Below are 12,713 nucleotides of genomic sequence, written 5' to 3'. Positions count from 1 at the left end.
AAAGTCACAGCCTCGAAAACCCTATGAAGCAGTTCCACTCTGCACACGTCGGGCAGCCATGAATCTGAATCAACTCGACAGCAACTAACAACAAGGATGCTGAACAGGTTTCAGTTGAGCTTCCAGACTAAGACAGATGGGGAAGAAAGGCCTGGCAATCTATTCTGAAAATCAGCCAATGAAAACCCTATGGATTGCAATGGTCGGATCCACAACCAGTCACGGGGACTGCATAGGACCAGAAAGTGTTTTGTTCCATTGTGCATGGAGTCTCCATGAATCAGGGACAGACTCCATGGCAGCTAACAACAACAACAACAACAACAACAACACTCTGTTGTGTGGTCCAAAGAACAGGAGTTAAAGAATTTCCCATCCTAGAACCCAAGGTCAGGAAGAGGAGAGTGTTGACATGTGTGGGAATGCTGCAAATGTAAGTCCTTAAAAGTCCTTAAGACCCTTCTAATTCTGAGATTCTCTGAATGGGTCTATTCTCAGCAATGCTGCCGAGTACCCTGTGCAGACCTTCTCCTGGAGGCTTCTTTTTTTATCCAAATCTTTATTTATTTCAGGCAAAGATATTTTGTCCATGGAAGGCATTTTTTAATAATTTTTACTGTGCTTTAAGTGAAAGTTTACAAATCAAGTCAGTCTCTCACATAAAAACTTATATACACCTTGATAAAAACAATACTTCCAATTACTCTCCCCCTAATGAGACAGCCCGCTCTCTCCCTCCGCTCTCTCTTTTCGTGTCTATTTTGCCAGCTTCTAACCCTCTCTACCCTCTCATCTCCTCTCCAGGCAGGAGATGCCAACATAGTCTCAAGTGTCTACCTCATCCAAGAAGCTCACTCCTCACCAGCATCCCTCTCCAACACATTGTCCAGTCCAAACCATGTCTGAAGAGTTGGCTTCGGGAATGGTTCCTGTCCTGGGCCAACAGAAGGTTTGGGGACCATGACCACCAGGGTCCTTCCAGTCTCAGTCAGACCATTAAGCCTGGTCTTATGAGAATTTGGGGTCTGCATCCCACTGCTCTCCTGCTCCCTCAGGGGTTCTCTGTTATGTTCCCTGTCAGGGCAGTCATCAGTTGTAGCCGGGCACCATCTAGTTCTTCTGGTCTCAGGATGATGTAGTCTCTGGTTCATGTGGCCCTTTCTGTCTCTTGGGCTTGTGTCCTTGGTGTTCTTCATTCTCCTTTGATCCAGGTGGGTTGAGACCAATTGATGCATCTTAGATGGCTGCTTGCTAGCGTTTAAGACCCCAGACGCCACTCTTGAAAATGGGGTGCAGAATGTTTTCTTAACAGATTTTATTATGCCAATTGACTTAGATGTCCCTTGAAATTGTGGTCCCCAAACCCCTGCCCCTGCTACACTGGCCTTCGAAGCATTCAGTTTATTCAGGAAACTTCTTTGCTTTTGGTTTAGTCCAGTTGTGCTGACCTCCCCTGTATTGTGTGTTGTCTTTCCCTTCACTGGAGGCTTCTTTTATGTCAATGTCTCTAAGCTTATGACAACTTAACAAACACAACCCCCTCACCTTTACTGGAGACCAAGTTAACTGGAAGCTGATCGCTAGCACCAAAGTATGTTTTCCATGTAATCATTTAAGCAAATTTAAAAATAAAAGGAAGGATAGATGATGAAATCAATGTTGTCATCCTTGAAAAGACTAGACTTTCAATATGATTTTGGGCTATACACATGGAGAGGATGTGGCATAACAGTTATAAGAGGGCCTAGTAAAGAAACTGAGAGGAGAGGGCACAAGCCCAGAGAAGGCTGCAAGAGGAGCTTCCAAGAAGCCAGCCTGAGAAGGCCCATGCGGAAACTGGCACTTAGATTAGAATTCAATTAACAGAACGGAATCTAAAGCCAATAACACACATGGAAAGGTGTGGACGTGCGCAAGTGAATGTGGAGGGGGGGATGCCTATACTATCTTAAAGTTATCATGTAGGAATCTCTTAGGTTTGCAATTGAACGTGCTAGTCCTGAGAAACAGGAGTTTGAGTTGATGATGTTGTCTAAGAACAAAAGCTGGATGGGATTGTAGTAAAAACATCATCTCAATTATTTAGAGTTCATTAAAATTAAAAGAAAAGCGATAATGCCACATTTTGTCTAATCAGATATGATTAGGCGAACTGTATGGTTGTAGAGCACAAAAAATGGGTGCAAACTTTATACAGGAGACACAAGGAACAGGGGCTGATCCTCAGGCTGAAGCTGACCAGGGACCCTGGACCTCTTAGGGGACTGGACCTCCAACAGAGGAGCAGCCACAAAGAGTAAACTCTCACTCCAGAAACCCATATGTCTAGGTTCCTCACTAGAGCCTTTGGTCGAGTTCTTAAGATTCCAACATAAAGAGGTAAACACTACAAAGTTTTTACAAAAGAGGGCTTTATTGGGTAAAGACCATTCTGTGGCAAACCAATTGCAGCTGGAAGTTAGCAAAGCACCACAAATAAAGTGCCCACCTTCACTTGCATCTTCTCTCAAATGAGAGAAAGCAGCAATTGTGCCAGTGAGAGGCAGAGGGGCAGAGGATGAAAGAAGGATCCAGCATTAGACTCTGACCTTTGAGCAACTGTACGCATAGAGCAAAAATTCTCTGCAGACAGACACAGGAAAAGACCGCTCCATAGCAAAGGACACAGATGACGTAGGACACAGGAGAGAGTGGGCAGATGAGGTCAGAGAAGAAAGGAGAATCCAGTCAGCACCAGGACAAAGGCACTTCCCAGAGCCACAGCCAGCAGAAGGTTTCACTAATTCATTTTGAGGACAGCCTGGAAGTTAATACCCAAACTCCCGTACTTTATTTGCAGGTTAATATACATCAACAGGAAATCTTGGTGCCATAGTGGTTAAGTGCTACAGCTGTTAACTAAAAGGTCAGCAGTTGAAACCTACCAGGCACTCCTTGGAAACTCTATGGGGCAGTTCTACTCTGTCCTATAGGGTCACTATGAGTCGTAATCGACTCAACTGCAATGGGTTTGATTTTTGGTAAATCAACATGTGTTCTTACTTTCTTATTAATTCTATGTATGACTTATTCCAGAGTGAAGGTATAGCCATTCTAAACTTATCCTTCTGAATGTAGTTATAATGTTCTAACATTAAAAAACACCTTCAGGTATTGTTAAAAAGAGATATTGGAACCAGGTAGACTTACACACTGAGGCGCCAGACATCCAGCCCCTGAGCAGACCAAGGTAGTAAAACCTTTTAAGGGCCAAAAGCTTGGAGACTTGAGCCCACCCAGAGGCACCCTCGGAAGAAAGGCCTGGTGATCTACTTCTAAAAAATCAGCTATTGAAAACCCTGTGCAGCACCGTTCTACTCTGACACACATGGGGTTGCCATAAGTCAGAGTCGCCATGACTGCAACTATTTTTTTGTTGTTGTTGTTGTTGCTTTTTAATTTTTCTTACTCCTGTCTAGGTTCAACACCTACTATATACATGCATGCTTATTTTTCTCCAGGAACTTTTCTGCTTTGTTCCTCACTCCTGGCTGTTTTAGAGAAATGAGGTAAGTAGACAGCCAAAATCCATACAGATAAGATGCTTCTGCCTAGAAAAGAAAAAGGCCCATCTAGAGTGATCAGGAAAGGCATTATATAAAGGGAGTGGTGCCAGAGGAGACAGGCAGAAGAGGGGTGCATGTGAGAACATGAGCAAAGTTTCAGTGGTAGGGCTCAGCCTGGCTAGTTTGTGATGGGAGTGGGCGAATCCCAGGGAAATGAGTATGGAGGGGAGATTGTGAAAAGCTGTTCTGTCTCTCTTCTTTCATTTTGATGTGAAGGAAAATGGGAAAACTGTTGGTCCAGACCATGAAAGAAGCTAGGAAGCCAGAAAAAAATAAAAATACTAAGGGATGATTCAATGATCCAAGTTTTAGACTACTGAGATTTTCCAATCATGGAGCAGAAAAATCTACCCAAATGCCAAGAAAATACCTGACTCTGGACACAGTAGTCCTCCAGAGTGATGGCTGAGAGGTTGGGAGAACCATGTTCCCAAATCTACAGCCACCAACCATGCCCGAGTGGCAGCAGAGGCTAGGACAGGGCAGCTCATTGGCTGTGCCAACCACAATAATTATTTACATGGAAATGTTCAGGATACTAAAGCTCTAAGTGTTTACAGGAAACCCTGGTGGCATAGCGGTTAAGAGTTCAGCTGCTATCTAAAAGGTTGGCAGTTGGAATCCAACAGGTGTTCCTTGGTAACCCTATGGGGCAGTTAGTTTTACTCCGTCCTGTAGGGTCACTATGAGTCAGAATCTTTGTTATGCAAATGAGGTGGCTCTTGGGTGGGGGCTGGACGGGTCAGAAAGGCCTACCACATGGTATCTCCCACACTTCAAAGGAAGGAGTTGAGCAAGGCTAGAGTTGAGTTCAACCATTTGGGCAATAATTAATCAACTATGCCTACATAATAAAACCCCAACAAAAACTCTGGACACTGAAGCTCAGTGAACCTCCTAGTTAAAGAAAGACATCAATGTTGTGAAGGTTATTCTTCCTTTGGGACATAGAAGCTCTGCGTTGGGGACCCTTCCAGACCTTGCCCTATGCAGGTCTGCATTTGTATCATTTTGTTATAATAAAACTGTAATTTTAAGTATAGGGCTTTCCTGAGTTTGGAGTTGTTCTTAGGAATTGCTGAATCTGCAGTGGGGAAAGCCCCCAAATTTGTAGCCAGCAGGTCAGAAGTGAGGGGGGCCTGGGAACTTTCAAGCTTATGGCTGGCATCTGAAGTCTTTTGTTTTTTTCTTTGTAAACATTTATTTATTTCTTATTGTACTTTAGATGAAGGTTTACAGAGCAAATTAGTTTCTCATTAAACAATTAATACTCATATTATTTTGTGACATTGGTTGCCAACCCCAAGACATGTCAACACTCTCCCCTTCTCTACCCTGGGTTTACCGTTACCAGCTTTCCTGTCCCCTCCTACTTTCTAGTCCCTGCCCTGGGCTGATGTGCCCATTTAGTCTTGTTTTTTTTTATGGGCCTGTCTAATCTTTGGATGAAGGGTGAAGCTCAGCAGTGATTTCAGTACTGAGTTAAAAGGATGTCGGGGGCTGTACTCTTGGGGTTTCTCCAGTCTCTGTCAGACCAGTAAGTCTGGTCTTTTTTTGTGAGTTAGAATTTTGTTCTACATCTTTCTCCAGCTCTGTCCGGGACCCTCTATTGTGACCCCTGTCAGGGCACTCAGTGGTGGCAGCTGAGCACCATCTAGTTGTGCTGGATTGGCATCTGAAGTCTACAGCAGAACTGGCAAATTGTTTAACTTGTGAGATCTGACCTCGCTCTGGTGGTTAAGGTCAGAGGAAGAAGAACTGCATTTGCAGCTGGTGTCAGGGAGGAGATCTGGACTTAGAGTTAGTTGGTGCGTGTTGGAGGAGGCAGGCAGACACAATAATTAGTAAATTACATTTAAAAGCTCCTAACAAAGCATTTTCCACTTACCTTAAGGTCTCTATGAATTAACCGTTGTGAATGTATATAAGCCACTCCTTTTGTTATTTGCTCAAATAAATCCAAAGCCAAATCTTTGTCTGATTGCTTGCCTCTTCTGCTTTCGATCCATTGCTCCAGTGTCCCTTTATCACAGAACTCCATTTGGATGAAAAGACATTTAGTCACTGACCTGGATATAAAATTCACAGAACGTTAAAAGGAGAAATAAAAAATACATTTGTGCTTTTTTATTATACTTATCTTCTTTTTTTTTTATTAACTTTTATTGAGCTTCCAGTGAACGTTTACCAATCAAGTCAGACTGTCACATATAAGTTTATATACACCTTACTCCGTACTCCCACTTGCTCTCCCCCTAATGAGTCAGCCCTTCCAGTCTCTCCTTTCGTGACAATTTTGCCAGCTTCCAACTCTCTCTATCCTCCTATCTCCCCTCCAAACAGGAGATGCCAACACAGTCTCAAGTGTCCACCTGATATAATTAGCTCACTCTTCATCAGCATCTCTCTCCTACCCACTGTCCAGTCCCTTCCATGTCTGATGAGTTGTCTTCGGGAATGGTTCCTGTCCTGGGACAACAGAAGGTTTGGGGACCATGACTGGCGGGATTCCTCTAGTCTCAGTCAGACCATTAAGTATGGTCTTTTTGTGAGAATTTGGGGTCTGCATCCCACTGATCTCCTGCTCCCTCAGGGGTTCTCTGTTGTGCTCCCTGTCAGGGCAGTCATCGATTGTGGCCGGGCACCATCTAGTTCTTCTGGTCTCAGGATGATGTAAGTCTCTGGTTCATGTGGCCCTTTCTGTCTCTTGGGCTCATAGTTGTCGTGTGACCTTGGTGTGCTTCATTCTCCTTTGATCCAGGTGGGTTGAGACCAATTGATGCATCTTAGATGGCTGCTTGTTAGCATTTAAGACCCCAGACGCCACATTTCAAAGTGGGATGCAGAATGTTTTCATAATAGAATTATTTTGCCAATTGACTTAGAAGTCCCCTTAAACCATGGTCCCCAAACCCCCGCCCTTGCTCCGCTGACCTTTGAAGCATTCAGTTTATCCCGGAAACTTCTTTGCTTTTGGTCCAGTCCAGTTGAGCTGACCTTCCATGTATTGAGTATTGTCCTTCCCTTCACCTAAAGCAGTTCTTATCTACTAATTAATCAGTAAAAGACCCTCTCCCACCCTCCCTCCCTCCCCACCTCATAACTACAAAAGTATGTGTTCTTCTCAGTTTATACTATTTCTCAAGATCTTATAATTGTGGTCTTCTACAATATTTGTCCTTTTGCCTCTGACTAATTTCGCTCAGCATAATGCCTTCCAGGTTCCTCCATGTTATGAAATGTTTCACAGATTCGTCACTGTTCTTTATCGATGCATAGTATTCCATTGTGTGAATATACCACAATTTATTTAACCATTCATTCGTTGATGGACACCTTGGTTGCTTCCAGCTTTTTGCTATTGTAAACAGAGCTGCAATAAACATGGGTGTGCATATATCTGTTCGTGTGAAGGCTCTTATTTCTCTAGGGTATATTCCGAGGAGTGGGATTTCTGGGTTGTAAGGTAGTTCTATTTCTAACTGTTTAAGATAACGCCAGATAGATTTCCAAAGTGGTTGTACCATTTTACATTCCCACCAGCAGTGTATAAGAGTTCCAATCTCTCTGCAGCCTCTACAACATTTATTGTTTTGTGTTTTTTGGATTAATGCCAGCCTTGTTGGAGTGAGATGGAATCTCATCGTAGTTTTAATTTGTATTTCTCTAATGGCTAATGATCGAGAGCATTTTCTCATGTGTCTGTTAGCTGCATGAATATCTTCTTTAGTGAAGTGTGTGTTCATATCCTTTGCCCACTTCTTGATTGGGTTGTTTGTCTTTTTGTGGTTGAGTTTTGACAGAATCATATAGATTTTAGAGATCAGGCGCTGGTCGGATATGTCATAGCTGAAAATTCTTTCCCAGTCTGTAGGTGGTCTTCCTACTCTTTTGGTGAAGTCTTTAGATGAGCATAGGTGTTTGATTTTTAGGAGCTCCCAGTTATCTGGTTTCTCTTCGTCATTTTTGGTAATGTTTTGTATTCTGTTTATGCCTTCTTCTTTTTCAGTAATGCTTTGCTTATCCGAGGCTTCTTTTCCTTCCATATGAAGTTGGTGATTTGTTTATCCATCACATTAAAAAATGACACTGGAATTTGGATGGGAAGTGCATTGTATGTATAGATGGCTTTTGGTAGAATAGACGTTTTTACTATGTTAAGTCTTCCTATCCATGAGCAAGGTATGTTTTTCCACTTAAGGATGTCCTTTTTAATTTCTTGTAGTAATGCTTTGCAGTTTTCTTTGTATAGGTCTTTTACATCTTTGGTAAGATTTATTCCTAAGTATTTTATCTTCTTGGGGGCTACTGTGAATGGTATTGATTTGGTTATTTCCTCTTCGATGTTTTTTTTGTTGATATAGAGGAATCCAAGTGATTTTTGTATGTTTATCTTATAACCTGAGACTGCCAAACTCTTCTACTAGTTTCAGTAGTTTTCTGGAGGATTCCTTAGGGTTTTCTGTGTATAAGATCATGTCGTCTGCAAATAGAGATAATTTTACTTCCTCCTTGCCAATCCGGATGCCCTTTATTTCTTTGTCTAGCCTAATTGCTCTGGCTAGGACTTCTAGCACAATGTTGAATAAGAGCGGTGATAAAGGGCACCCTTGTCTGGTTCCGGTTCTCAAGGGAAATGCTTTCAGGCTCTCTCCATTTAGAGTGATGTTGGCTGTTGGCTTTGTATAGACCCCCTTTATTATGTTGAGGAATTTTCCTTCAATTCCTATTTGGGTGAGAGTTTTTATCATAAATGGGTGTTGGATTTTGTCAAATGCCTTTTCTGCAACAATTGATAAGATCATGTGGTTTTTGCCTTTTGTTTTATTTATATGGTGGATTACATTAATGGTTTTTCTAATATTAAACCAGCCTTGCATACCTGGTATAAATTCCACTTGGTCGTGGTGAATTATTTTTTTGATATGTTGTTGAATTCTATTGGCTAGAATTTTGTTGAGGATTTTTGCATCCATGTTCATGAGGGATATAGGTCTGTAATTTTCTTTTTTTGTGATGTGTTTACCTGGTTTTGGTATCAGGGAGATGGTGGCTTCATAGACTGAGTTAGGTAGTATTCCATCATTTTCTATGCTTTGAAATACCTTTAGTAGTAGTGGTGTTAACTCTTCTCTGAAAGTTAAGTAGAACTCTGCAGTGAAGCCGTCCGGGCCAGGGCTTTTTTTTGTTGGGAGTTTTTTGATTACCGTTTCAAGCTCTTTTTTTGTTATGGGTCTATTTAGTTGTTTTACTTCTGATTGTGTTAGTTTAGGTAGGTAGTGTTTTTCCAGGAATTCATCCATTTCTTCAAGGTTTGCAAATTTGTTAGAGTACAATTTTTCGTAATAATCTGATATGATTCTTTTAATTTCATTTGGGTCTGTTGCCATGTGGCCCTTCTCGTTTCTTATTCGGGTTATTTGTTCCCTTTCCTGTATTTCTTTAGTCAGTCTGGCCAATGGTTTATCAATTTTGTTAATTTTTTCGAAGAACCAGCTTTTGGCTTTGTTAATTCTTTCCATTGTTTTTCTGTTCTCTAATTCATTTAGTTCAGCTCTAATTTTTACTATTTGTTTTCTCTTGGTGTCTGATGGATTCTTTAATTGCTCACTTTCTATTTGTTCAAGTTGTAGGGAGAGTTCTCTGATTTTGGCTCTTTCTTCTTTTTGTATGTGTGCATTTATCGATATAAATTGACCTCTGAGAGCACTGCTTTTGCTGTGTCCCAGAGGTTTTGATAGGAAGTATTTTCATTCTCATTGCATTCTATGAATTTCCTTATTCCCTCCTTAATGTCTTCTATAACCCAGTCTTTTTTCAGGAGGGCATTGTTCAGTTTCCAAGTATTTGATTTCTTTTCCCTAGTTTTGCTGTTATTGATTTCTAGTTTTATTGCCTTGTGGTCTGAGAAGATGCTTTGTAATATTTCGATGTTTTGGATTCTGCAAAGGTTTGTTTTATGACCTAATATGTGGTCTTTTCTAGAGAATGTTCCATGTGCACTAGAAAAAAAAGTATACTTTGCAGCAGTTGGGTGGAGAGTTCTGTATAAGTCAATGAGGTCAGGTTGGTTGATTGTTGTAATTAGGTCTTCCGTGTCTCTATCGAGCTTCTTACTGGTTGTCCTGTCCTTCTCTGAAAGTGGTGTGTTGAAGTCTCCTAGTATAATTGTGGAGGTGTCTATCTCACTTTTCAGTTCTGTTAAAATTCGATTTATGTATCTTGCAGCCCTGTCACTGGGTGCATAAATATTTAATATGGTGATATCTTCCTGGTCAATTGTCCCTTTTATCATTATGTGGTGTCCTTCTTTATCCTTTGTGGTGGATTTAAGTTTAAAGTCTCTTTTGTCAGAAATTAATATTGCCACTCTTCTTTTTTGCTTATTGTTTGCTTGATATATTTTTTCCCATCCTTTGAGTTTTAGTTTGTTTGTGTCTCTAAGTCTAAGGTGTGTCTCTTGTAGGCAGCATACAAACGGATTGTGTTTCTTTATCCAGTCTGAGACTCTCTGTCTCTTTGTTGGTGCATTTAGTCCATTTACATTCAGCGTAATTATAGACAAGTGTTTAGTGTTGTCATTTTGATGCCTTTTTATGTGTGTTGTTGACAATTTCATTTTTCCACTTACTTTTTTGTGCTGAGACGTTTTTCTTTGTAAATTGTGTGATGCTCATTTTCATAGTATTTGATTTTATGTTTGCTGAGTCATTACGTTTTTCTTGGTTTTTATTTTGAGTTATGGAGTTGTTATACCTCTTTGTGGTTACCTTAATATTTACCCCTATTTTTCTAAGTAAAAACCTAACTTGCATTGTCCTATATCGCCTTGTATCCCTCTCCATATGGCAGTTCTATGCCACCTGTATTTAGTCCCTCTTTTTGATTATTGTGATCTTTTACATATTGACTTCAATGATTCCCTGTTTTGAGCATTTTTTTTTTAATTAATATTAATTTGTTTTTGTGATTTCCCTATTTGAGTTGATATCAGGATGTTCTGTTCTGTGACCTTGTGTTGTGCTGGTATCTGATATTATTGGTTTTCTGACCAAACAATTTCCTTTAGTATTTCTTGTAGCTTTGGTTTGGTTTTTGCAAATTCTCTAAGCTTGTGTTTATCTGTAAATATCTTAATTTCGCCTTCATATTTCAGAGAGAGTTTTGCTGGATATATGATCCTTGGCTGGCAGTTTTTCTCCTTCAGTGCTCTGTATATGTCATCCCATTGCCTTCTTGCCTGCATGGTTTCTGCTGAGTAGTCTGAACTTATTCTTATTGATTCTCCCTTGTAGGAGACCTTTCTTTTATCCCTGGCTGCTTTTAAAATTTTCTCTTTATCTTTGGTTTTGGCAAGTTTGATGATAATATGTCTTGGTGTTTTTCCTTTTGAATCAATCTTAAATGGGGTTCGATGAGCATCTTGGATAGATATCCTTTCATCTTTCATGATGTCAGGGAAGTTTTCTGTCAGCAGATCTTCAACTATTCTCTCTGTGTTTTCTGTCCTCCCTCCCTGTTCTGGGACTCCAATCACACGCAAGTTATCCTTCTTGATAGAGTCCCACATGATTCTTAGGGTTTCTTCATTTTTTTTTTAATTCTTTTATCTGATTTTTTTTCAGCTATGTTGGTGTTAATTCCCTGGTCCTCCAGATTTCCCACTCTGCATTCTAATTGCTCGAGCCTGCTCCTCTGACTTCCTATTGTGTTGTCTAATTCTGTAATTTTATTGTTAATCTTTTGGATTTCTACATGCTGTCTCTCTATGGATTCTTGCAACTTATTAATTTTTCCACTATGTTCTTGAATAATCTTTTTGAGTTCTTCAACAGTTTTATCAGTGTGTTCCTTGGCTTTTTCTGCAGTTTGCCTTATTTCGTTTCTGAGGTCATCCCTGATGTCTTGAAGCATCCTGTAAATTAGTTTTTTATATTCTGTATCTGATAATTCTAGGATTGTATCTTCATTTGGGAAAGATTTTGATTCTTTTGTTTGGGGGGTTGTAGAAGCTGTCATGGTCTGCTTCTTTATGTGGTTTGATATCAACTGCTGTCTCTGAGCCATCACTAAGATATTGTAGTGATTTATTCTATATTTGCTCACTGAGTCTTATCTTGTTTTGTTTTCTTTCACTATACATGGATGGGCTACTAGACTGTGCTATCTCGAATGTTGTAGCCCTTGATTTACTTATGTCCAATTATCAGCTGGTTTGGGCTGTTGCCAGATATATATGCCTGAGTCTATTCACTGTTCTTGAGTAGAATCTGATTTTGGGTCATCAAGTGTGTGCTGTACCCTAACACCTATCCACCTTGAGAAGTAGTGGTGATAGTTGTGTGCACCAGATTCTATTAGCAGCTGGGGTTCACACTCTGGGGGGGCAGGATGCTGACAGGCTTCCCCCAAGTGTTAGTGAGGTAGGTGTGTCTCTATTCCTAAAGCACCTTGGTGGGAGGGCTCTGCAGCTGTACCTTAGGCCCCCAATGCAAGTACCTCTACAGATTGGTAGGTTTCACCCTCCTTAGACCCCTAAGGCAGGAGGCTAGGTGGTCTGGGGGGAGCTTCAGCCCTCAGTTCCCTGTTGTGGGTCAGTTAGGGCTCTGTTGAATAAGCAGAGATATCAGACCTGGGAAACTTGTTTTTCCAGTAAATCCGCTGACTGGGACGCTGGCTCCAGGCTCCAAAAACAGTCGCTGCTTCCCTGTAGTTGTTTGTTCTCTGTCTCTGTCACTCAGGGCAACTCTTTAAATCTGTGTTTGTTGTTCCGGGTTCGTAGATTGTCATGTATGTGATCGATTCACTTGTTTTTCCGAGTCTTTGTTGCAAGAGGGATCCGAGGTAGCGTCTACCTAGTCAGCCATCTTGGCCCCCCTCCTATACTTATCTTCTTAAGAGCCCACAAAACATGTATCAAAACAGAAATCTACATATGATAAATAATTTGAATCAAAATATAATAAGCCATTTTTATTTAAATGAGAAGATCCCAGAAGTCCAAAGCTGTATTTGTTTAGATAATTTGTAAAGTATTAGCCTGCCCATGCTTTAATGCTGAAGGTCTTTGACCACCTTTGCTAACAGATAGGAATAAGGGCATTAATA

The 12,713-nt window shown here is 40.8% G+C and overlaps 1 protein-coding gene across 3 annotated transcripts in view; it reads right to left on the bottom strand.

Moving 5' to 3' along the window:
- Positions 1 to 12,713, bottom strand: part of EIF2AK2 (eukaryotic translation initiation factor 2 alpha kinase 2) — a 55,873-nt gene that overhangs the window by 11,884 nt on the left and 31,276 nt on the right. For all 3 annotated transcript variants that reach the window (XM_010595870.3, XM_023555278.2, XM_023555279.2), the window contains one exon: positions 5,494 to 5,674. In XM_010595870.3, the coding sequence (XP_010594172.2) occupies positions 5,494 to 5,674 (181 nt within the window). The remainder of the gene's footprint in view (positions 1 to 5,493; positions 5,675 to 12,713) is intronic.

This window comes from Loxodonta africana, chromosome 26, assembly GCF_030014295.1.
Source record: "Loxodonta africana isolate mLoxAfr1 chromosome 26, mLoxAfr1.hap2, whole genome shotgun sequence".
NCBI classification, from domain to species: Eukaryota; Metazoa; Chordata; class Mammalia; order Proboscidea; family Elephantidae; genus Loxodonta; species Loxodonta africana.
The sequence above is the reverse complement of the archived record's forward strand: the minus strand, read 5'-3'. Positions and strand labels throughout refer to the sequence as shown.